Here is a 22753-nt window from a genome sequence, read left to right as displayed (position 1 = left end):
TAATTTATAAACATGAGCCTCAATAAGACACTCTTCAGCATTAATTTGAAAATGAAAACAGAAGAATAAACATAGTATCACTTGAACTTTCCCCTGAGCAGTATAATTAGATCTGATAGTCTTCCCAAACTTGCTTTTGATTCTCTTAGGCAATTCTGAGCATTCACCACAAAATCGATTTAAGATGGTTAATTTGGGACATCCTACAAAAAAAAACCATAAACCAGTCAGTTATATAAAGATGTTTTTCTCTCCCTGATGTCTAGTGGTTAGGATTTGGTGCTCTCACTGCAGCAGCTTGGGTTCATTTCTCAGTCAGGGAACCAAAAAAATGGAAAAAGAAGATAATAAAACAAAAAAAAAAGGTGTTTTTCTTGAAATCAAAGATCCCCTGTACTAGAGGTAATCATGTTAAAGACTGCAGTAAAAGCTAAGCTCATAAGTGGTGGGTTCTGTGCATGCCCACATACCTAAACATACTGTATACTAGAATAAGATATGTAACTTTGGGGTGACCATCAGGATACATATAAATCAGTAATATGAATTATGAAAATCTAAATATGAGAAGAAACAAACAGAAAAAACAAAAGCTTTTGACTTTATTTTTAAACTCTCTCAGCCAGCACGGTGGCTCATGCCTGTAATCCCAGCACGCTGGGAGGCTGAGGCAGGCGGATCACCTGAGGTCAGGAGTTCAAGACCAACCTGGCCAACATGGTAAAACCCCGTCTCTACAAATATACAAAAACTAGCCAGGCACGATGGTGGTTGCCTGTGATCCCAGCTACTCGGGAGGCTCAGGCGGGAGAATCGCTTGAACCCAGGAGGCGGAGGTTGCAGTGAGCCAAGATCGCGCCATTGCCCTCCAGCCTGGGCGACGGAGCAAGACTGTCTCAAAAATAAAAAACAAACAAACAAAAAAACACACAAAAAAAACCCTCTCTCTCCTCTATTGGGAAAATCCACAAGGAGTGACATAACGCTTAATAAGCCTCAGTGGTTTGAAGCCACAACACTCATCAAATTCATGGTTAACAAGGTCATACAAGTACAACTGAGCTGAACGATTTAACAAGCCATCCCAGACAAATCCTGCTAAGAACACAGGTTTTGCTTAAAGATAAAGCATTTTGTCTGAGGCTATAAATTTTGGCAAACTCCACAGGTAGAAATCCTGGCAAAATACAGATTGCTTCCTTCTATCAGAGAAGTGCCTCTGTGACCCTGATGTGGCCCAGTTTGGGAACTGCACGTGAACTTCCTTTCGGTCTACTGTGTAGAATCACTTCCATGCTTTGAGGAAAATTTTTTTATATACAATCCAAGACAGTATTTGAAAAAGAACAGAATGAAATGCTACAGATCATAAACAATTATAACAGAATCTGAGAGTAGTAATTCTGATTTTCCTGAAAGTGTTTAATTGGATAGCACCTTGTCTTAATGAATGAAAAAAATATAATTTCCTATGATAAAGACTAATGAACGAGTAGCCTTACTTTAAAAAGTTACAAACTTTGTCAGAACGAGTTATTTTCTCATGGATGCAGGAAGCAAAGATACTACCCTTTCATCTCTGCATCTTCTGGAATGCCAACACAGTGCTCTCAACATGACAAGGCCAAGACATACTTTAATAAATAATATATAATGCAGACTACCAGGGAGAGAACAATGGTGTATATAGTAAGGGATGCTTTCTGCTTTATAGCTGTTAAGTCATATCAATGACACACTGCAAGGGTTTTTATAATTTTGATAATGTATAAGCATATTAAATAATATATGAATTTGATTTTGAGCTAAATCAAATATCCCAAAGAAATATACACTGAATGACAAAACTGCAAACCGTAAGAGCAAATCTGCATCTCCACATGCTGACAGGCACACACCAACTTCTGATACAGCACTTGCTACTCACAGCCAACCCCAACAAGTGGACAGGGCACCTCTTATGGCAGGCGGGAAGGGCCTGACCCAGCAAGGGTGTGGAAAGGAGGCTGTTTCTGTCCTCTACCCTCAACTCTGGGAAACCTCATCAGCAACAGAAAGATGTTTCATTATTATTTTTGGCAAATTACCATGAAACTCTATGTAATGTACCACAAAGGAGCTGCTCTAAGTTTACTTTATGTGGAGGCAGCACATGCAAGTGCAGTCCTTGACCACGAGCTAAATAATAAAGAACTCAAGACATTCTAGGATTTCGGTTAAGCCGCCTTTCAGGGAGGAACACTGACCTTGGGATGTTGTGAAGACTGAAGATCCATTGCGAGAGACCGTGATTCCAGTAACTGCTCTGCTCAAAAACAAAGTTTCACAAATTACTACTCATCATGTGTTAGGATACCCTCTTTGTTTCATGTCCTTGATTTAATTTTACCAAGTTTCCTTAATTTTTTTCTTCACAGCATGTCTGCCGGATCTGTCCCAGCATTAACCTGCCATTACCAAATCACTGCTTGGCACCTTCTAATGTTCTGGCAACACCTGTGGCTAAAAAACATACCCACTCTTTGCTTCCCTGTGTTCCACATGCAATGCTTCACATATTCCTGACAATTTCTGGCAACTGGAAAACTCTTCTCCTTCTATTCCCCCTCATTTGACCATCACCAAAAGAACAAACTCTTCTTCACAGTCACTTCACTTGCTCATTACTGAAGCTAATTGACTCAGTGACTATTCAATGATGAGAAAATTGGTTCCAGCCTGTCCTCTTAAAGGATCATTCAGTCTTCACTACCTCGGATTACAAGGTCCCTTCCTATGTGCCATTTAGAGAAGTTGAGAAAAGACAGCCATTGTCATCATGAATCAGCCATAACTCCTTGTTTCTCTTCAGGAAGCTGGACTGTGACGTGAAGCCATCCATCTAATGCAGAGAAGCATGCCCAGCTCCACCCATGACTAGTACGCCGGAGTGGCTGTCTGTGGTCATGGAGCAAGGTGGGGCCTCGTCTATGGACCTGGGTTTCCTCTCTGTAGCAGGACGAACAGGCTAGGTCAGTGCTTCTCAAGCCTTTCTACCAGAGAACATGAAGGTCTTAATGACAGAGGGCAGAGAACACACATATCGTCTCTGGGTCCAACAGCAACAAGCCCAATTTCTTAGAAGCATAATTATTGTTATAATTATTGTTTTTAAAATTCATGTGAACTCTGCAATGTTCTCTGAGAGAGCTAATTTTTTTTAAAAGGTGCCTTTTTGCCTACATTATGTGTAAATTCCACACTTGTGGGGTATACATCACACTTCTCCCATCAAAGATTCAAGGAGCTGTGTACTCCAATTTGAGAGGCACAAAACTGGCTGCTCTCTGCCGACCACATCTTATACTCTGAAGTGACGGACTGCAGAAATGACAGCATGGTAGCCATCACAAAGCATTTCGTGCCAAACTTTCCCTACTACATCCACCTCAGGTGGAGATCACTATAGACATTTTGGGGAGATTTTTAAAAATAAAGACAACATTGAAAGGGAATTTCCCTCTGACTCAGCTTAAAACAGTTTAATCCCATGCCAAGACCCTAACTTTTGCCAGGACTATCAGCTGCTGAGAAGAAGCAGAGATATTCTTACTCTTTGTGGATTTTATAGTGCTCGTGTAACTGCAGTTTGGTGATGTTATTCCAGGCCAGTGTTTTGCTTTCTTCGGTCAGGTCTTCAAAAGACTCTTCACCTGGAGAGACTACATTAAATTTTCACTAAGTCAACTAAGTTACCAACAGGCAACAGCATCAGATTCGCAATATTTTCTATTAAAATCAAACAACTAAGAAACGAAACACCCTGTCACAATATAACTGCTTTGAAATGTACCTGTTAGATGGTTCCATGTTAGTCAAGGAAAAAATTGTATCAAGAAAGATAAAATGTATCTTTGAATAATACTAGAGTCTTTTTATACTTTTATCAATGTTTGCAAAGTTTTCACTTGGCCTCTAACTTATGAATTTGGGGAAATACAAGACTGAATCATCATTTCCTTGTCAACATTCTTTCAAAAACCTGACAGTTGCCTAAGAATGCGACAGTTTTGTTTTGGTTTGGGGTGGGGAAAGCAGAGATGAAATCAATTACTGCAAGGGCTTCTGGCAGGAGTAATCCTTTTACTTCTGCTTTAAGAAGGGCTGAAACAATTACCCTCTTAAAACAATCACATGACAGTGGTTACGGCCTGGTGACTAAGCAGAGTGCAGTTTGAAACAGCATCACAAGATAATCCTGTGATCTTCATGATTTAACCCTCTAAAGTATTCTCTTTTAAAGAAGCTACCTGGGTCATGTAACTCCAGGAAGCTATTTCTCCATGCTTGAGAGAATGCTCAGCTATGTATGCCTAAAATGTCTGGATGTCCTTGGAACAGACAGGAGGATTGGACATAAAAAGTGATTTTGCTCCCAAGGCTCCACAGAGTGTCAACCTCCTTCTGGAAACCTGTAGGTTTGAAGTTGTCTTATGTAAAATCTAAAACCTGGGTAACTGGAGAAAGGTCAGTGTTCTTTCCTACCTTTCCAAATATTAGATGTGAGAACTGGGTCAAGGTCAATTTAGTGCCTAGCACATGCCCAGCGCAGAACAGACACCCTGTAAATGTTTGTCAAATGTTAAATAAGTGAAATCCAATGAAGAAGAGAGAGCACTTTGAATTCAAGATGTATGTGGGGCCGAGCGCGGTGGCTTAGGCCTGTAATCCCAGCGCTTTGGGAAGCTGAGGAGGGTGGATCATGAGGTCAGGAGATCGAGACCATCCTGGCTAACACAGTGAAACCCTGTCTCTACTAAAAATACCAAAATTAGCCAGGCGTGATGGCAGGCGCCTGTAGTCCCAGCTACTCAGGCAGGAGAATGGCGTGAACCCGGGAGGCAGAGCTTGCAGTGAGCGGAGATGGTGCCACTGCACTCCAGCGTGGGGGACAGAGCAAGACTCCGTCTCAAAAAAAAAAAAAAGATCTGTATGTGGGTATAGAAGAGCATAATTAGGGCCAGAGAAAGTCCTTTCTGGAAGACAGCAGGGCTTACAGTGACTGGGAAGGCAGACTGGACAGCCAGGACTGTAAGAATGAAAAGGCGAATAGCTAAGGATCAAACACCAGCTTCAAAACCACAAAAGACAAAGAGAACCACATCAAAACATATATGGCCAAGTTTCACTCATATTCAATTGCCAGAAACTAAAAGCGATTTGATTTCCCTTATAGTCTATAGCTGAAAACAAACAACATCGGCAAAAACAGGTATTTGTTTTCAGGAGAACTGCAATAAGGCAGGAGGACACAATGATCTCTAGGTAGCACAAGAGTATATGTCTTATCTCCTCTTCAGAAACATCTTCATCACAGAAGAGAAACAAAAGGTGCTCACGTTTATTCTCTTTACGAAACTTACCTGGGGAATCTGCCATAGAAGCATTATAACCGGAGGTCTGGGACAAACTTTTAAACTTTGGGGTGATTCTTCGAGGATGTGGTGTCACAAATAGTTGTTTCGGTGTCTGCCCAAATTCCAAGATTTGCGTAAGCATGGCTACCTTCTCATCAGGATCCTGGATGCTTTGGGACAGAATACAAATAATGTAGTGAACCACTAGGTTCGAGTTCCTTGAAAGCACGCATTTCAAATCGTACTGATCAATAGGAGGGATTAACCCTCAAATAATGACAGCAACTATGTACCACGATTGTCTAAACCTCATTACAGGCCTTCAGAGTATTTTCTGATGCTCAATAACACAACACTGAAAGCAAGACAGAATTCATTTTAAAATTTCCATACCTCAACATTCAAATAAATACATTAATAATTTAGATAAAGACATATCTTATAACTCAAGTAGAAACTCCTTATTGACATATAAGTACCTGTTCAAGTCTACACCTCCTTCATAGGTCAGGGGATGAAATACTGAAAAAGACATACAAAGCACTGTTGAAAGATGTGCTATTTCAATGTAATATACACTGTTTAGAACCTAAAGAATGCAACAACTTAAAACTCATGTTCAAAGAAATTGCTATTCACTTTGCAAAACAGACTAATATCCAACTGCAGTAAATACCAACTTGAATATTATCTTCAGATGAACAAAAATCCACTTGTCAGGCAGAGGACCTGTCATCTCAGTCAGTATTATTTTCTCCTGAGAGGAAGCATGACTTGCAGAATTAATAAGACGGAATTTCCATGTAAAAAATTAGGTCTGAACTTCCAGCTACAGCTCTTTGTTATGAACATGGGAGATATGGATTATATGTAAGTCCATTTATTAAAAAAAGAAAACACACATGAGAAACGTGGAAGAAGGTAAGCATTGAAACTGAAGTGAAGGTATATTGCTGCTATTTTCTTTCTGTTAAGTTAAAAAAAACTCTGGCAGCTACTTGGGAGGCTGAGGCAGGAGGATTGCTTGAACCCGGGAGCCAGAGGTTGCAGTGAGCCAAGACTGCGCCACTGCACTCCAGCCTGGGTGACAGAGCAAGACTCCGTCTCAAAAAAAAAAAGAAAAGAAAAGAAAAATAAAAGGAAAAGAAACTCTGGGTCTTCCATAGGAATTGAGGCCACTGTTCTATCACACTGTAATAGAGTTTTAAGTGAAATTATTGAATGGGATGTAGAGTATATGCTAAAATTAGAAGACTTTATAAAAAGACCTCTTGGGGCCAGGATGAGTCTGGTGTTATTTGGGCAAAAGTCCTCCCTCCTCGTCAGTTACTCAATATCTAATCCAGGGGCTGGGCGCAGTGGCTCAAACCTGTAATCCCAGCACTTTGGGAGGCCGAGGTGGGCGGATCACCTGAGGTCAGGAGTTTGAGTCCAACCTGGCCAACATGGTGAAACCCCATCTCAACCAAAAAATAATACAAAAAATTAGCTGGGCGTGATGGTAGGTGCCTGTAATCCCAGCTACTCGGGAGGCTGTGGCAGGAGAATCGCTCGAACCAGGGAGTCGGAAGTTGCAGTGAGCCAAGATTGTGTCACTGCACTCCAGCCTGGTGACAGAGCAAGACTCCATCTCAAAAAGAAAACAAAAAAAATATCTGATCCAGGGTCATGGAGCCAGTGGACACTGGAGTCTGACAGAACATGCTTCCACTGAAGAAATAAGACTAATTGCTTTGGCCTCATTTTTTTTTTTTTGGTATTGTTTGCTTTCATTTTCCAATGAAAATGAATAATGCTAAATATTCACCCAATGCTAAATAAAATTTCAATGAATATTACATACCATTATGGGCCCCAACTGCATCACTCCCTTTTTGTTTGTAGCCAAATATTAGATCAATCCACTCGTGAAGGTGTTCAGACACATAATTGCTTTCCAATGCATCTTTGCTCTTCTGGAGAAAGTCCTCGGGACCTATTAGATTAGATTCAATCAAAAAATCATGGAGTCTTCATTTTTTTCCTCCCATTTCTCTTGTCCATCTATATGTATATAAAGCTTCTAGGACAGGTAAGAGGTCCAGATTTCTTAATGCAGTTTTTTTTTTCTATCATATGAAATATAAGTTTTTTGGGGAAAAAAGTGGCAAGAATCATTTTCACATTAAGGTCTCTCAAATATATATTAATGTTTTTACATCATAGACTCATAGAATACTTCTGATATGGAATAGGGCTCATATCTCCTTATTTAGATAGAGAATTTTCTTGTGATTTTTAAAAATCTAAGCAATAAAATAATTACTGAAATTGCACTACTTGGTAAAGGATGTCTATAATACAACACTTCCAAGGGGGGACTCACTGGAGGCCCACGGGGGAAGCTCCACATCGTCAACCATCTGTCCTCCTTGTCTCTTTCCCAAATCCAACTTCAGGCTATTGACTAGAAAGCTCACATCATCACCATAGAATTCTGGAATTAACTGAAAGTTTCGGGGAAAAATAAAAAAGAACAACAACAAACATGTTTTAAAGCAGTTAGAATCCCCAAGTCCAGTTACTCATCAGCTTTATTAACTGCTTACCTCTTTAAAATCCGTTGCACCATCCAGACAGTTTTTCCAAGTTTCTGCAATACTATATATGAAAAAAAAATCACCTATTTTCAGCTAAGGAAATAGCAATAGCAGCATTTCCTATGCACTTGGGGACTGTTCTACACTTTACCTGTATTAACTTCTGTTTGTCATTCACACATAGTTCTAACCATCCCTCTGCATGTCCCATTTTAACAAAAGGGAACACTGGGGCCCAGAGAGTTTATGTAACTTCTCCAGGGTCACATGGCGGGAGTGGGCATGGAGTCTGAGTCCACACCGTTAGCTACCATATACACATTGCCTCATCCAAGGGCCAAATGGAGCAGGGTGCCTACACACTGAAAGATTAGCACCACTGGTAGGGCACGGTGGCTCACACCTGTAATCTCAGTACTTTGGGAGGCCAAGGCGGGTGGATCACGAAGTCAGGAGATCAAGACCATCCTGGCCAACATGGTGAAACCTCGTCTCTACTAAAAATACAAAAGTTAGCTGGGCGTGGTGGCATGCGCCTGTAGTCCCACCTACTCAGGAGACTGAAGAAGGAGAATCGCTTGAACCCGGGAGGCAGAGGTTGCAGTGAGCCGAGATTGCGCCACTGTACTCCAGCCTGGGCGACAGAGCGAGACTCTGTCTCAAAAAAAAAAAAAAAAAAAAAAGATTAGCACCACTATCTGAATGGCCCATTGCAAAATGAATTATTATTAGATATGTGTAGAGTTCAAAAAAAATGAAAAGGACATACCAAAAAATTAACAACAATTATTATCTCAGTGAGGTGGGATACCAAGTAAACTTATTTCCTTTTTTATAGTTGCTGATTTTTTGGTAAGAAAATATTACTTTTATAATTTAAAAAGTAAAGCCATTTAAATACATACAGGGAGCTGTATTCAATTCACAGCAAAATTATCAAGAATAATAAAGTGTGGGAAACAATCTAAATGCCCAACAATGGAGAAAAGAAGTTGACATAAAATATGGCATATGTTAGAATGTGATACAATAATTTTAAAAAAGAATCATTGTTTTGAAGAATACCTAATAATATGGGAAAAACTCTAAGATTTAATATTAGGCTACAAAAGGCAGGACAAAAAGCTGTACTTAAAATACGTTCTCACATTTACACACACATATACGTGTCTAGAAAAAGCCTGAGAGGAATAGATAGAACAATTTGTGATTTTTTACATTTCTTTAAATTTTTTTATTATATCTAGTGCTTTGAAACAAGTATGTTGTATATATACAATCAGAAAGTGTTAAAAATGATAAGCGAGGCATTTGTATCAAACCTGTTGAACATTCTATCTGCATTATCAAATCTTCCATTCTGCAGGCACAGCATATACTCTGGTGCTAGAGGGGAAAAAGTCAGAGGTAAGTCAGATCACAGAATCATTGAAGAATATAGTGAAATAAAATTTAATTGGGGGTAATGATAGAGAATCTTACCAATCCTAACAAGATAAAAAAGTACATAACCCGGGGAAGAGTAGTGACTCCCATACATGAACTTTGGTTCAGGCATTTCCTGGTAGCGTGTCTAGAATACAGAAAAAAAAAAATAAATAAATAATGCTGTGTTGGCTACGAAATAATAACTGACAAGTAGTAAAAGCCTAAAAGAAATCATAACATAGATATACCATATTTCTTAATTTCTCTGCTAGATAAGAAAAGGATAAGAGGGAAAGAAAATCTGTGGCTAAACAGCATTCCTGAGACAAGTATTTTGGTTTCCCTGGCTTAATGGTAACAAAATGTTGGCACTAGATTAAATAGAACTGATTTTATGTGTCTCTTATGCGATTTACCACAGAATGCCTTCATGAAAATAATTCAGTCAACCTGTAAACACGTCGCCCTCCTCCTTCCTAAACTGTAAACAAGAAATGCAAATGGTGGGCCGGGCGCGGTGGCTCAAGCCTGTAATCCCAGCACTTTGGGAGGCCGAGGCGGGCGGATCACGAGGTCAGGAGATCGAGACCATCCTGGCTAACACGGTGAAACCCCGTTTCTACTAAAAATACAAAAAATTAGCCGGGCATGTTGGCGGGCGCCTGTAGTCCCAGCTACTCGGGAGGCTGAGGCAGGAGAATGGCGTGAACCCAGGAGGTGGAGGTTGCGGTGAGCCGAGATCGTGCCACTGCACTCCAGCCTGAGGGACAGAGAAAGACTCCGTCTCAAAAAAAAAAAAAAAAGAAATGCAAATGGTGAGGAGCTAATTCACGGTCAGGAGAAAAGCAAGAAAAAACTCTACATAGAGTCACTGGTGTAATTCCCCTAAGCCTTGGAGAAACGAATTTCCTTCCATAAAAACACAGGCCATGGCTTCTCGTGTTGCTTAGAAACCAAGAATCTCTAAGTCCACATACCAGTAGTCTCTCCAGCCGTTCCTTATTTAGGGCCCCCACTGGCTTACTAAGATCCCGGAAGGTTCCTGGATTTGACAAATCTATAAACACAAATCAGTAAATAACTTCAGCTTATACTTAGTACCATTAACCTCCTGAATTAATTCAAACATACACATTTACTTCCACAAAAGTTTTCTTAAAAATTGAGAGCGATCCATGAGAGTTATTTTTTTTAGTTATTTATATAGATGTAAAGAAAAGGTTAGCAATATTGAGTTTTAAGTTAGACACAACCACTTAAAGAGCAATATCTCTAATTTGACAATGCCCTGAACATTAATTTTTTTTAAAAGTTTCTGATTAAGGAACATACATATATTCCAAGTAAAACAACAACAAAAAAAAGAATTTTAAGAGCCATTATTCTTCTACTAAGATTTACTTTCTATGTTCGAATTATAGTGAATATTATTATTCTGCAATATTAGCCTATTTGAGAACTAGTGAGCTAAATATTTTCAGAGAAACACATTCTCATATTTCTAGAAAATATATTATCTCTTTCAAGTACAAAGGCTCAAGATAACATGTCAGAAGGAACTGTTTACAATATATAATTTTTAAATATTACAAAATAAAGTTACAATACAATTACATTTTTCTTAAAATAATCTGAGGTAGCAAGAGAAGAGTAGATATGCCCCAAAGGTAAAATGGTTATCTCTGTAATATAATTATGGATGATTTTTATTTTCTTCTTTGATTATTTCAGGACTTTCCAAGTGTTCTGTAACAAATAATCACAGTTTTTAATGTGATTTGTAAAAATAGTATGATAAGGTGAGTGAAATTTTCAAAGTGAGAAGCAAATATTTCAAAACGTGGTACTTATAGGTAATAATAACCCTGGATTAAAATCATGCCCATTTTTTCTCTGTATGTCCTTCAAGAAGTATGGTGGAAAAAACATACATGAAACACTTATATAACACTTATATAGTATCTTGGAATGGAAATTGGCAGTCCTTAGCAATACAACTGAAATGAGTTGTAATTTGTTCACATGCCACATCACAATTATAAAATAGAATTTATTCTCTCCTTTAAAAACAATACAGCTGACCACTCCCCACTCAACTTGGTCAGAATTCCACGTGTGGCAGTTACCTAGTTCTGAGCTGGAATAATCATGTATTATCCATGGAAACACAGGGTACTGGGAGAGGTCGTTGCAGCTGCGGTCGGCCAGGTTGTTGAGGTGAAGGAGGTACTGATAGTTGGAAAGGTGTCCACGCTGCCACTGCAGCATGTAGCTCTCAGCAGTGTGCTCTGCCACATGGTGCTCTGGGGAAAGAGGACCCACGAGGTCTGCCACTTAACTTCACAAACTTAGTATGCAAAAGCTAGGGGCTTAATGTGTAGACCCTTCCTATGCATTCTTGAAAAATGCATTGTAAGAAAAAGAAAAGTAGGCTGCTGACTTGTTTTCATAAAGTATTTGTTCAGCTATGTATAAATAGTTCCAAGATCAAGGACGGGAAATTATTAAATACACTGAGCTATTACACTACCCTCCACAATATGATATAACCTAAACAAATACAAAAGTGTAGAGTAAATACATAAATATTACATGTTAATAGGTAATATTTATACAGTAACAAAGAATCCCTCCAAATGTGCTGTGTCTCCATGCATTTAAAAACCGATGGCCATCTGGGAAAGCTTATTTCTTTTATTATTTATGAAATTAAAGCAATCTTTTAGTTTTCTTTTAGGCCTGGAAGAGATGTACTACTGTTAATTTGTCAATGACTACATATTATTTATGCATGTGAAGACTAAGGAAAAGAAAAGAAATTGTTAAAGAAGAAAACAGGCATTTGGCAGGAGGACCGATTCTCAAACTAAAAGAACCAGACCTGCTCCCTGAAATACCTCAGGAAAAATGAGATCTTAGATAAATGCAGCAATGAGAATTTCCCATTCAGAGTGTAAAATGAATTAACTGTCCTACAAGTGGATTTTCCATTTTGTTCAGAAAATTCTGCTTTCAACCTTTCCTGATGCATTAAGCATCTTAACTCTTAATATTTATTCTCATTTACTTTTACAAAGTTTCTTCTCTAATCAGCTACTAGGAAAGGGCTTCAAAAATCAAAACACACTTCCCCCTCATTTGCTACTTTTGAAACCCCTCAGAAAAAGTATGAACAATCTTAGGAATAAACTCAGTGAGAACTGACAGTTTCTTAGAAGACGGATATTTTAGATCATGGCAAAGTTTTTGGCTTGAGATTTTAGGACTCACCATGAAAGTTGATCTTTTTATTGTAATCTTTTTTTTTTTTTTTTTGAGACGGAGTGTCGCTCTGTCACCCAGGCTGGAGTGCAGTGGCGCGATCTCAGCTCACTGCAAGCTCCGTCTCCCGGGTTCACGCCATTCTCCTGCCTCAGCCTCTCCAAGTAGCTGGGACTACAGGCGCCCGCCACCACGCCCGGCTAATTTTTTGTATTTTTAGTAGAGACGGGGCTTCACCGTGGTCTCGATCTCGTAACCTCGTGATCCGCCCGCCTCAGCCTCCCAAAGTGCTGGGATTACAAGCGTGAGCCACAGCGCCTGGCCTGTAATCTTGTTATAGTTAAAAAAAATAAAATTTAAAAACCTACATCACGAGACAGGAAATTAAAGTAAACTTGTAACAAAGCTATACTTATACATAAAGTTACCTTGAATAGCTTAATGTATGAACAAAATACTAGCTATATATAAGTAGTTATATATAGTAGTTATATATATATATATATAAACCTACTTTAAAATAAAATGTGTTCCCTACTGAAAGCCAAGTATTCCTCCTTGAAGTAAAATTTCATTGCTAAGGGAAGATGTACTTTACTACAAATTTCACAAATAGTTTTGTGGTACACTAAAATAACAAACACATTAAGATTTTTTTTTTTTTTTTTTTTTTTTGAGACAGGGTCTCTCACTCTGTCACCCAGGCTGAATTGCAGTGGTGTGATCACTGTTCACTGCAGCCTTGACCTCCCAGGCTCAAGCAATCCTCCCACGTCAGCCTCTCGAGTAGCTGGGACTACAGGCACACGCCACCAGTCCCAGCTAATTTTTAATTTTTTTGTAGAGATGAGGTCAAGCCATGTTGCCCAGGCTGGTCTCAAACTCCTGGGCTCAAGAGATTCTCCCTCCTCGGCCTCCCAAAGTGCTGGGATTACAGTCATGAGCCACCATGCCTAGCCCCAAAATCCATTTTTAAAGATAATCCCTTTCCAGTTATCTAGCAACTTTGTAAATTAGAATAATTTAATTTAGCCTTGCAACGTAATAAAAAAACTTTGGGCTTGAATATCATAATGTAAGTATTTTCTCTGGCAAAGGTGGGAAAATTCACATTTTCCATGAAAAACTGAGGAAATACCATTAATTAAAAGCAAATTCCACTCCAAAGTCAGTATATTGAGCATAGAAGGTTCACATGTTTCTTTTGCAGTCTTTTAGCTTTGTGGTTCTGACCACAATCAATGATCACAAACATATGAATAACTCACTGCCTCGCAGTACAAAACCGAGTCTTGGTTCTCATAAACTAATATAAGACCTGACTGAACATAAAAATATTTGAGTGGATTCTTCAAAATCCATTCAATTTGGAGGACGTTAAAATATAAGAACATTTAAATATATTTATCTAGAGTTTTTAAAACATACATTCAGAATGAACTATTACCAAAGTGAATTTATATTTCCCAGAATTTTAAAAATATTATTTTGGCAATTATAGTTACTGATGAGAAGAAATTAGAACCACAACGAGGCGATTCTAGAAATAGCATTTTTCTTCTCTTATTTCCTATCCCAGATCCTTAGGAGTTGAACTACCTTCATATGAATAGAAACCTTGTCTCTACTAAAAATACAAAAAAAATTAGCCAGGCGTGGTGGCGGGCACCTGTAGTCCCAGCTACTCGGGAGGCTGAGGCACGAGAATCACTTGAACCCAGGAGGTGGAGGTTGCAGTGAGCTGAGATCGCGTCACTGCACTCCAGCCTGGGTGACCGAGCAAGACTCAGTCTCAAAAAAAAAAACAATGAAGGGTGAGCGCCAAACCTAGGTACGTGGCAATGTAAAAATAGAGATCATCTCTATCTTGAGGTTCATAGAACTTTAGGTAGATGTCGGAACACAGATCATCTTCTGTGCAAAATACTTCCAAGCCCTATAAATTCAAAAAGAAAAGAATAAAATAAATAGCATTGTATTCATCTTGCAATCCCAATATAAGTATATAATTACAAAAACATTCAGTTAAACATTTGTGTTTATTTTTATAACTTATATTCCTATTTTCAATCTATAAATTTAACTCAGTGATATACATACACATGTATACGTTTGTGTATATATATATGTTGTGTTTATAAATGTTCTGAGAACAAGATGGTAGCTAAACTTTGTAAATCACCTTGGGTATTGAATATTTTCATTAATAATAGCTTTTGTGAACTTATTATTTTGAAATTCAAAAATAGCTGATCCATGTCTTCACATCTCTTCTTCAAACATAAATGTTTAGCTTTCTTTCATAAGTTAAATAACACATATTTTTTGAGACCAGGTCCTGCTCTATTGCCCAGGCTGGAGTGCAATGGTGTGATCATGGCTCACTGCAGCCTGAAACTCCCAAGCTCAATTGATCCTCCCACCTCAGCCTCTCGAGTAGCTAGGCTACAGGCGCACCATGCCCAGCTAATAAATAAAAATTATGCATGCCTAACAAATTGATAATTGAATAACCCATTCAATTAATACATTATTATTATCTTATAAAAACCTATGAGCTTTGTGACTATAGTGTTAGTAAGGCTGAGCTAGCAAAGGAATAGACAAAGCCAGGATGAAAGCCCAGAGCTACCCTTGGTTCAAATACAGGCTTTCACCATGTACTAGCTGGGAGCTTAGGAAGTTGACCCCTGGAGTCTCAATTTCTTCACCTGTAAAATACAATACTATCTACTTCACAAGGCTTATAATGGCAAATAAATGAAACATTATATATAAATTGCCTGTTACATAGAAAGCACTTAATCAATGTTAATTTCTTCTTTTTCTGACTGCAGCTCTATACCCAAAGGAGGAGATTTTTAATAGTATCTGTTTCCCTGATCTGCTATTAGTGCTGGAAATGGAGGAATGGCCTTTTAAGTAAAATAGGCAGCAAAACAGTAGAATTTCACAAATTAAAAGCACAAAAATAAGAGTTAAAATCCCACAATGCTTTTGTAATGTCACCAAGTTACTGGTTAATCTTCAAAGGAGAAAAAATGAATTTCTATTGGTGTCGAATTAAAACACTTAGAATCATACCTTCTGTAGGGATTGGTTACTGAAGTAAGACATGTGTCAGAAATAGGACCTAAGTATAGAAATACACTTATTCAGGGAATGGTGGAAAGAACTGCCTATATGATTTTAAATGGTTATTTTGTCATTCAGCCCAAAGGTTGAATTAATGTAAGTTAACTGTGAATATACTAGTTCCACTAAAGAAGAAATTTTGTAATATCTTTCAGATTTTGCTTTGAGACCTAGCTGCTATGAATGGTGGAGGCAAGTACGGCACAGGGTTGGTTTTACACAGATCATTCTAGCCTGAGCCCAGAAACTGAGAATGCAGGAGTGAGAAACTCAAGGGCACTCTAGCCCTCTTGCTCTTGGAGCCAAAAATATTTCATAATAGAACCTCTTCTCTACATGAAGGATTATTCCTTTATGAATTTCTAGCTTCTCCAAAAGAAAGAACAGCAAAATCAGAGTCTATTTTCTTACAAGACAATGTACTTGTACTTTCAGACATCTCATAAGTGTTTACTGTCAATAAACTGCTGGCTAAACTGAAAGTGTGACAATCATGCGCCAGCACAGCCTCCCAAGGACTCACCAGAGGCATGAGGCCGTGCCTCCTTTTGTAGATGCGGCGGACATCTTGGAGTGTTATCTGGACCACAGGTTTCTTTAAAAGTAGAAAGACAATCTCAAACATTATTGTTCTGACACAATTAGAAGTTGTTCTGTAGTATCAGAAAGGGGAAAAAAAAAATCACCAAATCTTGCCTTCCTAATGAACCACTGGAAAAGGAAATCTTGGAACAAGGTGATATCCGGTTTTCCATTCTGCTCTGCCATCTTTCACTAGCTTTATGACTTTGGGCAAGTTTTCCTCCCCGCCATGTGGCACCCCCCAAATGATAATGCAATCATCTATCTTTCAGGGATATTTCAGGTTAGTCTGGGGTGGGGTGATATCTTTCAGGTTAGATTGTGGGGTGATAAGAAATATAAAGAACTGGCATAAATAACCTCTCAGGAATCTTGCTATCTTTTTTTAGACAAATAGTTTGCTTAGTACTGACACACATCTTTTTTAAAGAATCCTGTCTTTTATCTCATTAAAAATTACAGTGTATTAAGGCTCACAAATTACTAACGTATAAAGCAAGGCCTCTAAATTTTTTCTTTGGTAATGAAGAAGAAAGTTGTCTTGCTTTTCTATAATTTTAAAACACTAGTAAGAGAGAAAGGAGGTTTAAAAAGGCAGAGATTGGCTAATAGCTATGCTTCCGTGGTCCTCCTCCCAAGTGGGAGGGACGATGGGTGTGCAGAGGTCAGTCTGTCCAACAGTGGAAACTGCCCTGGAGGCCCAGAGTCAGGTCTTGGAAATGACTGGTCAAGAATCCTGGCCAGTATTGGGAAGGAGTAAAGGCCCATACCATGGATTCTGAAGCTAGGATACACAGACATTTTTTCTCAAAATTTCTGACCCAAGCAATAGTAGCAGCCAAGCCAATTTATTACACTCCCTGAGAATGCTGTGCTAGCAGCATGCAGTGTCTACTGGAGAACTAAGAAAGTGAGCCCCACCACCTAGTGGACACAATCGCTATAACATAATCTTTCACTCAGGAGAGTTTGAGATGTGTTAGTGGCCTGTAATGACCAGCCTGGAGAATTCCCAAGGTGGAACTTTCTCTGGCAGAATTCTTGGGCCCTGCCAAATGGCCCCACAGCACTACCAGGGTGTGTTAGGATTTCTGTTCTTTTAATGGATCATGCTAAAAAGTGGCCAGATGTAGATAAGCAACAAATCTTTACAAGTTTCAACATGGATATCTAAGTTTATCTTTATTTTCTGGCCTTGTAAGTCTGGTGTCATTGTGAAAGAGAACATTGTTTCCAACATCCTAGCAGAAGCCCACAACTGCCAGACAGCAGGATCTCCACACGTACCTCTGCACTAGCTGGGAGGACCTGCTCATAGTTCTCCTTCAGGAAAAATTCAGATCTACTGAGGTTGTTCATCATTAAGCAAAAACAAGAAATACCAACCTCTGTGTATATATAAGCAAATATATTTCAAAATCTATTTCTTATTAATCATAGTACATCTCACTGGTCTCTCGGAAATGCCTCCTAGAAGAAAGGTCTAAATCTCTAGTGACCCTTTACTAAAATCGTGAGGAGCAAGGTTTCTTTTCACCACACTGAGAGCAAGTGCCCCTGACATGACTGAAAACAGATCAGACGAACTCAAACTTCGGAGACTCCACATCATGATTACACACAGTGTTTGTAAAATACACAGATGCTGCATGTGAAGGGGGTGGGCGAGGACATGACTTGATCCTCATCAAAAAGTGAGGTCCCTGGCATTGTGAGGCCATGGTCTGGAAATAGCTTAAACATGGGCAGCTCCCCACCTGACCCTGCGGTCTACGCACCGGGTAGCCGTTGAGGGGCTGAAAATACAAGTTTGTGTCCGTGATGCACACGTGTCCAGGATTAGTCACCAGAGGCGTCACCATTTCTGCTTTGCATTCCATGTGCAGCTTTTCAGAAATGTTTTGGAACCTGAAAATAGGTTTTTCAGCAAAAGTAAGAAAAATCAGAAATTGATCTACTTTCTAGGTTTATCTAAGGGAGCTACAATGTGACTTTCTATGACATTGTCTAAACACTACATTTAATACAATAAAAATGGTAATATAAATTGATTGCTTAGATAAAACTGACTCTTTAGAAATGGCATGATAAAAACTCATTTTTCAAAGAAATAGGTGAGATTATCTACCACAGAAGCCGTGACAGACAAATAAATAATACCAAATAACCCTTAGCTAAACTCATTCCCCCCAAAATAAATAGGCCTTGAAACTATTCTTACATTTAAATTATTTCCTATTTTTCTGTCATTATTTTTATCGTCCTATAAACCATTTTGACACAAGTGGCATTTATTTCACACTACACTTTATAAGGCTCTGACTACATAATTATAATTACTTGAATTATAATACCTTTGAGTAATTGTATATTCCTTTGTATATTTTTGAGTATATCCCTCTGTGGATTTACTGCAGAAAACCTCTGAAAAATGATCTCTCCACTACCCACTCCTAAAATATTTAATCAACAAAGTCCCCTCTCATTCTGCTTTACTGATTTAAGAAAAAATAAGGGAAAACAACCAAATCATCAACATTTTGAGGCAATTACTGAAATAACCGGGTTAAAAATAAATCTCTTTATAAGTGACAGGACAAAAAGATGCAGGGGAAGATCTCCACCTCAAGTTAGGATGGGAAAGCTATAAGAGACTGTTGAAGCTTTCATCCTAACAACCAAAATGAGCTGGATATACCGAACAATCTTCATAGCTTTTTAAAACCCACTGGAATGTTGAGCATGTAAAGAAACCTAAATGAACATGATTGCAAAAAGGAAAGAAGAGATCAACAGGTGAGTGGCAGGAGGAGGAGCAACCTAGGATAGAACTGAGTAAGGGCTGCAGAATGAAGAGAGATCTTCAGGGAAATGGAAAGCCAGAGTTGAGACTGGAGAGCGAAGAAAGCTCCCCAGAGATCCAAAAATGCTGTCGACTGAGGTGCAAAACAAGGGAAACCTCCCGCAGTTCCGAAACCTGATGGCTCAGGTGTAAAGCACAAAGATACCTCCAGAATCCTTCAAGTGCTGAGATCCCAAGTCCTGTGGAAGAGAAACTCTTTATCACTCCCTCAATAGAGTTGTAGGCAGTGTTGGCTTAAATTTAACCACAGGTGCAACAAAGTCTTACTGCAGCTCGTGACAGATTTGATTGACAGAGCCTCCCTGTACAAGTAGCCTAACAGAATAAGAGGTGGCTTGACCACTTCTGGAGGTAAATATTACTTAGTTCGGTCTCAACACTTCCTTTTTAATAAACTGCTCAATAAAAAAATTACAATACAATAAAATTATAATACAAAACAAAGAAGCAAGAAAATATGACTCATGCTCAAGAGAGAAAAGACTCTATAGAAGGTGTGCCAGACATTGGATCGATCATAGGAAGACTTTAAGATAACTACAGTAAATACGATAAAGGATCAAGAACAGTCCAGGCATGTTGGCTCACACCTGTAATTCCAGCACTTTGAGAGCCCAAAGCAAGAGGATCACTTAAGCCCAAGAGTTTCAGACCAGCTGGGTCACATACTGAGATACCATCTCTACAAAAAATAAAAAATTAGCCAGGCATGGTGGCATGTGCCTGTGGTCCCAGCTACTCAGGAGGCTGAGGATCACTTGAGCCCGGGAGGATGAGGTTTCAGTCAGCCATGATTACGCCACTGCACTCCAGCCTGGGTGACAGAGTGAGACCACGTCTCAAAAAAAAAGGGAAAAGGGTCAACAAGAACAAAAGATGGACAACACATGTGAAAAGACAGAGAGTTTCAGCACAGAAATAGAAACTATGAAAAAGAACCAAATGGAAATATAGGAATAAAAATGTTGATATCACAAAGAATTAATTAAACAATCTTAACAACAGACTGGATGCAGTGGAGGAAAGGTCCAGTAAGGCTGAAAACAGGTCAATAAAAAGTGTCCTAACTAAAACAAAACCAAAGGAGAAAAAAGAATGAAAAAAATATATAGGAGTGTGTATCTGAGATCTGAAGGAATATATTAAACATACTAACTTAAGTATAACTGATTATAGAAGAAAAGACAGAAAATAGGACAGAGGAAATGGAGAAGAGAATGGCTGAGAACTGATGAAAGATATCAGTTCATAGATGCATGTTATTCTGAAACTCTATGTGACATAATAAAAAAATATATCATTTGGTCTCTGCTCCCAGTTCGTGGCACAGAGCTCCTGAAACTTGTGTAATTTCCCCAGTGACAGAGGTGTTAGGTCCATCTTTTGTTCTAATATTTGGTCTTTGGTCCTGATTCCTGACATAGACCTCCTAATCTCTTGGAATTTCCTGAGTTACAGAAGCATCTTTTGCTCTAATGAGGTAACTGTGTATGGGATCGTGGATGGGTGCTGGTCACCAGAAGGACCAAGCCCTGATGAGAGGCTTAGAGCTTTCGGCCACACTCGCCCTTTTCAGGGTAAGATAGAGAGGCTGGAGACTGAGTTAATATTTGACTATGCCTATGTGACGAAGCCTCCATAAATACCCCTACACTATGAGGCTGGGAGAGCTTCTGGGTTGCTGAAGACATCTATGTGCCAGGAGGGTGATGTACCCTCACTCCACAGGGACAGAAGCTCCTGCACTCAGGACCCTTCCTTCCAGATATCACCCTATGCATCTCCTCATCTGGCTGTTCATCTGTACCCTTTATCATGTCCTTTATTGTCATAATAAACTGGTAAACTAAGTAAATATTTCCAAGTTCTGTGAGCCATTCTAGTGATCAAACCCAAGGAATGTGTTGTGGGAATCTCTGATTTATGGCTAGTTGGTCAGAGCACAGGTGACAACTTGGATTTGTGATTGGCATCGGAGGTGAGGGGGGCAGCCTTCTTGGACTGAGCTCTTAACCTCTGGGGTCTGTGCTAACTCCAGGCAGACAATGTCTGAATTGAATTGTAGAATACCCAACTGGTGTCAGAGAACTCCTTGGTATAGGAAAAAGCCCCACAGCTGATCACTGAAGTGTTCTGTGTTGACAGCATAGTAGGAATTTCCCTCTGAAACCCTCAAGCAGGATGAGCACAAGAACACCACATCATACATAGGGAATAGCAATTCAAATCATGGGGCTCTTCACCGGAAACAATGGAATGACAATCTTTAAAGGGGTAAGAAACCTGCTTAACCTAGAATTCTATATCCAAAAACACCCTTCAAAAATGAAGGTAAAATAAATATCTTCTTCTTGGACAAAGCTGAGAGAATTAATCGCTAATGGATCAGCTTGTAATGAATGCCACAAAAAGTGTTTTAGACTAAGGAAAAATGATACCAGATGAAATACTAGATTTGCAGAAAGGAAACAAGACTAGAAATTATAAACATCTAAATATCTAAGTATTAAAAATATTTTTTAGTATTTTTAATTTCTATGCAAACACATATGTATGTATCTAAATTCTTTACAAAGCTATTGATTTTTAAAGCACAAATAAGAATACTGTATTGTGGGTTTTATGGAATATGCATAAGTTAGCCACAAGATAAGATCATAACAGGCGGGAGAGGCTAAATGGAAATACATTGGAGTAAGGTTCTTATATTGGTGTAAGGTAGCATGAAATAATATTATCTGAAGGTACACTCTGGCACAAGGTACATATTGTAATCTCTAGAATGACCACTAAAAATAACACGAAGTGCTACAGCTAAAAAGTCAATAGAGTAGATAAAATGGAGGACTGAAAAATACTAGATTTACCGAAAAGAAGGGAGAAAAGGAGGAACAGAGGAACAAAAAAAAATGAGACACCAAGAAATAAATACAGAAACAATGTGTGCCACATAATGATGTTTTGGTCAATGACACTGTATATAACAGTGGTCTCATAAAATTATAATACCATATTTTTACTCTACCTTTTCTATATGTAGATACATAAATACTATTATAATTGCCCATAGCATTTAGTACAAGTTGAGTATTCCTTATTCAAAACACTTGGGAGCAAAAGTGTTTTGGATTTTGGAATTTTGAATGTTTGTATCATATCGGTGTGCCTCCCTAATCACAAAATCTGAAATCTGAACTGCTCCAATGAGCATTTCCTTTGACCATCATGTTGGTACTCAAAAATTTTTGAGTGCATTTCGGACTTTTGGAGCATTTCGGAATTTAAATGTTTGAATTAGGGATACTCAAGTCGTACAGCAAAATGCTGTGCAGGTTTGTAACCTAGGAGCAATAGGCTATGCTGTATAGTCTAAGTGTGTAGTAAGCTGTACCATTCAGGTTTATAGAAGTGCAACCTATGATGTCCTCACAATGACCGTTGCCTAACGACACGTTTCTCACAACATAGGAGGCGGGAAATTAAAGAAAAATAAAATTAAAAAGAAAGAG

The 22753-nt window shown here is 38.7% G+C and overlaps 1 protein-coding gene across 1 annotated transcript in view; it reads right to left on the bottom strand.

The window, feature by feature from the left end:
- The window catches only part of NSMAF (neutral sphingomyelinase activation associated factor), an 82655-nt gene that overhangs the window by 11616 nt on the left and 48286 nt on the right, over positions 1-22753 (bottom strand). The window contains 14 exon segments of the mRNA XM_058444655.1: positions 2247-2305; positions 3593-3692; positions 5403-5566; positions 5876-5918; positions 7240-7371; positions 7762-7882; positions 7985-8036; positions 9298-9361; positions 9458-9548; positions 10381-10460; positions 11530-11706; positions 14492-14600; positions 16323-16394; positions 18160-18289. Of these exon segments, the coding sequence (XP_058300638.1) occupies positions 2247-2305; positions 3593-3692; positions 5403-5566; positions 5876-5918; positions 7240-7371; positions 7762-7882; positions 7985-8036; positions 9298-9361; positions 9458-9548; positions 10381-10460; positions 11530-11706; positions 14492-14600; positions 16323-16394; positions 18160-18289 (1394 nt within the window).

The sequence above is a fragment of the Hylobates moloch genome, unplaced genomic scaffold, assembly GCF_009828535.3.
Source record: "Hylobates moloch isolate HMO894 unplaced genomic scaffold, HMol_V3 SCAFFOLD_9, whole genome shotgun sequence".
In the NCBI taxonomy this organism is placed as follows: Eukaryota; Metazoa; Chordata; class Mammalia; order Primates; family Hylobatidae; genus Hylobates; species Hylobates moloch.
Note: the sequence above shows the minus strand (reverse complement) of the source record. Positions and strands in the feature narration are given on the sequence as shown.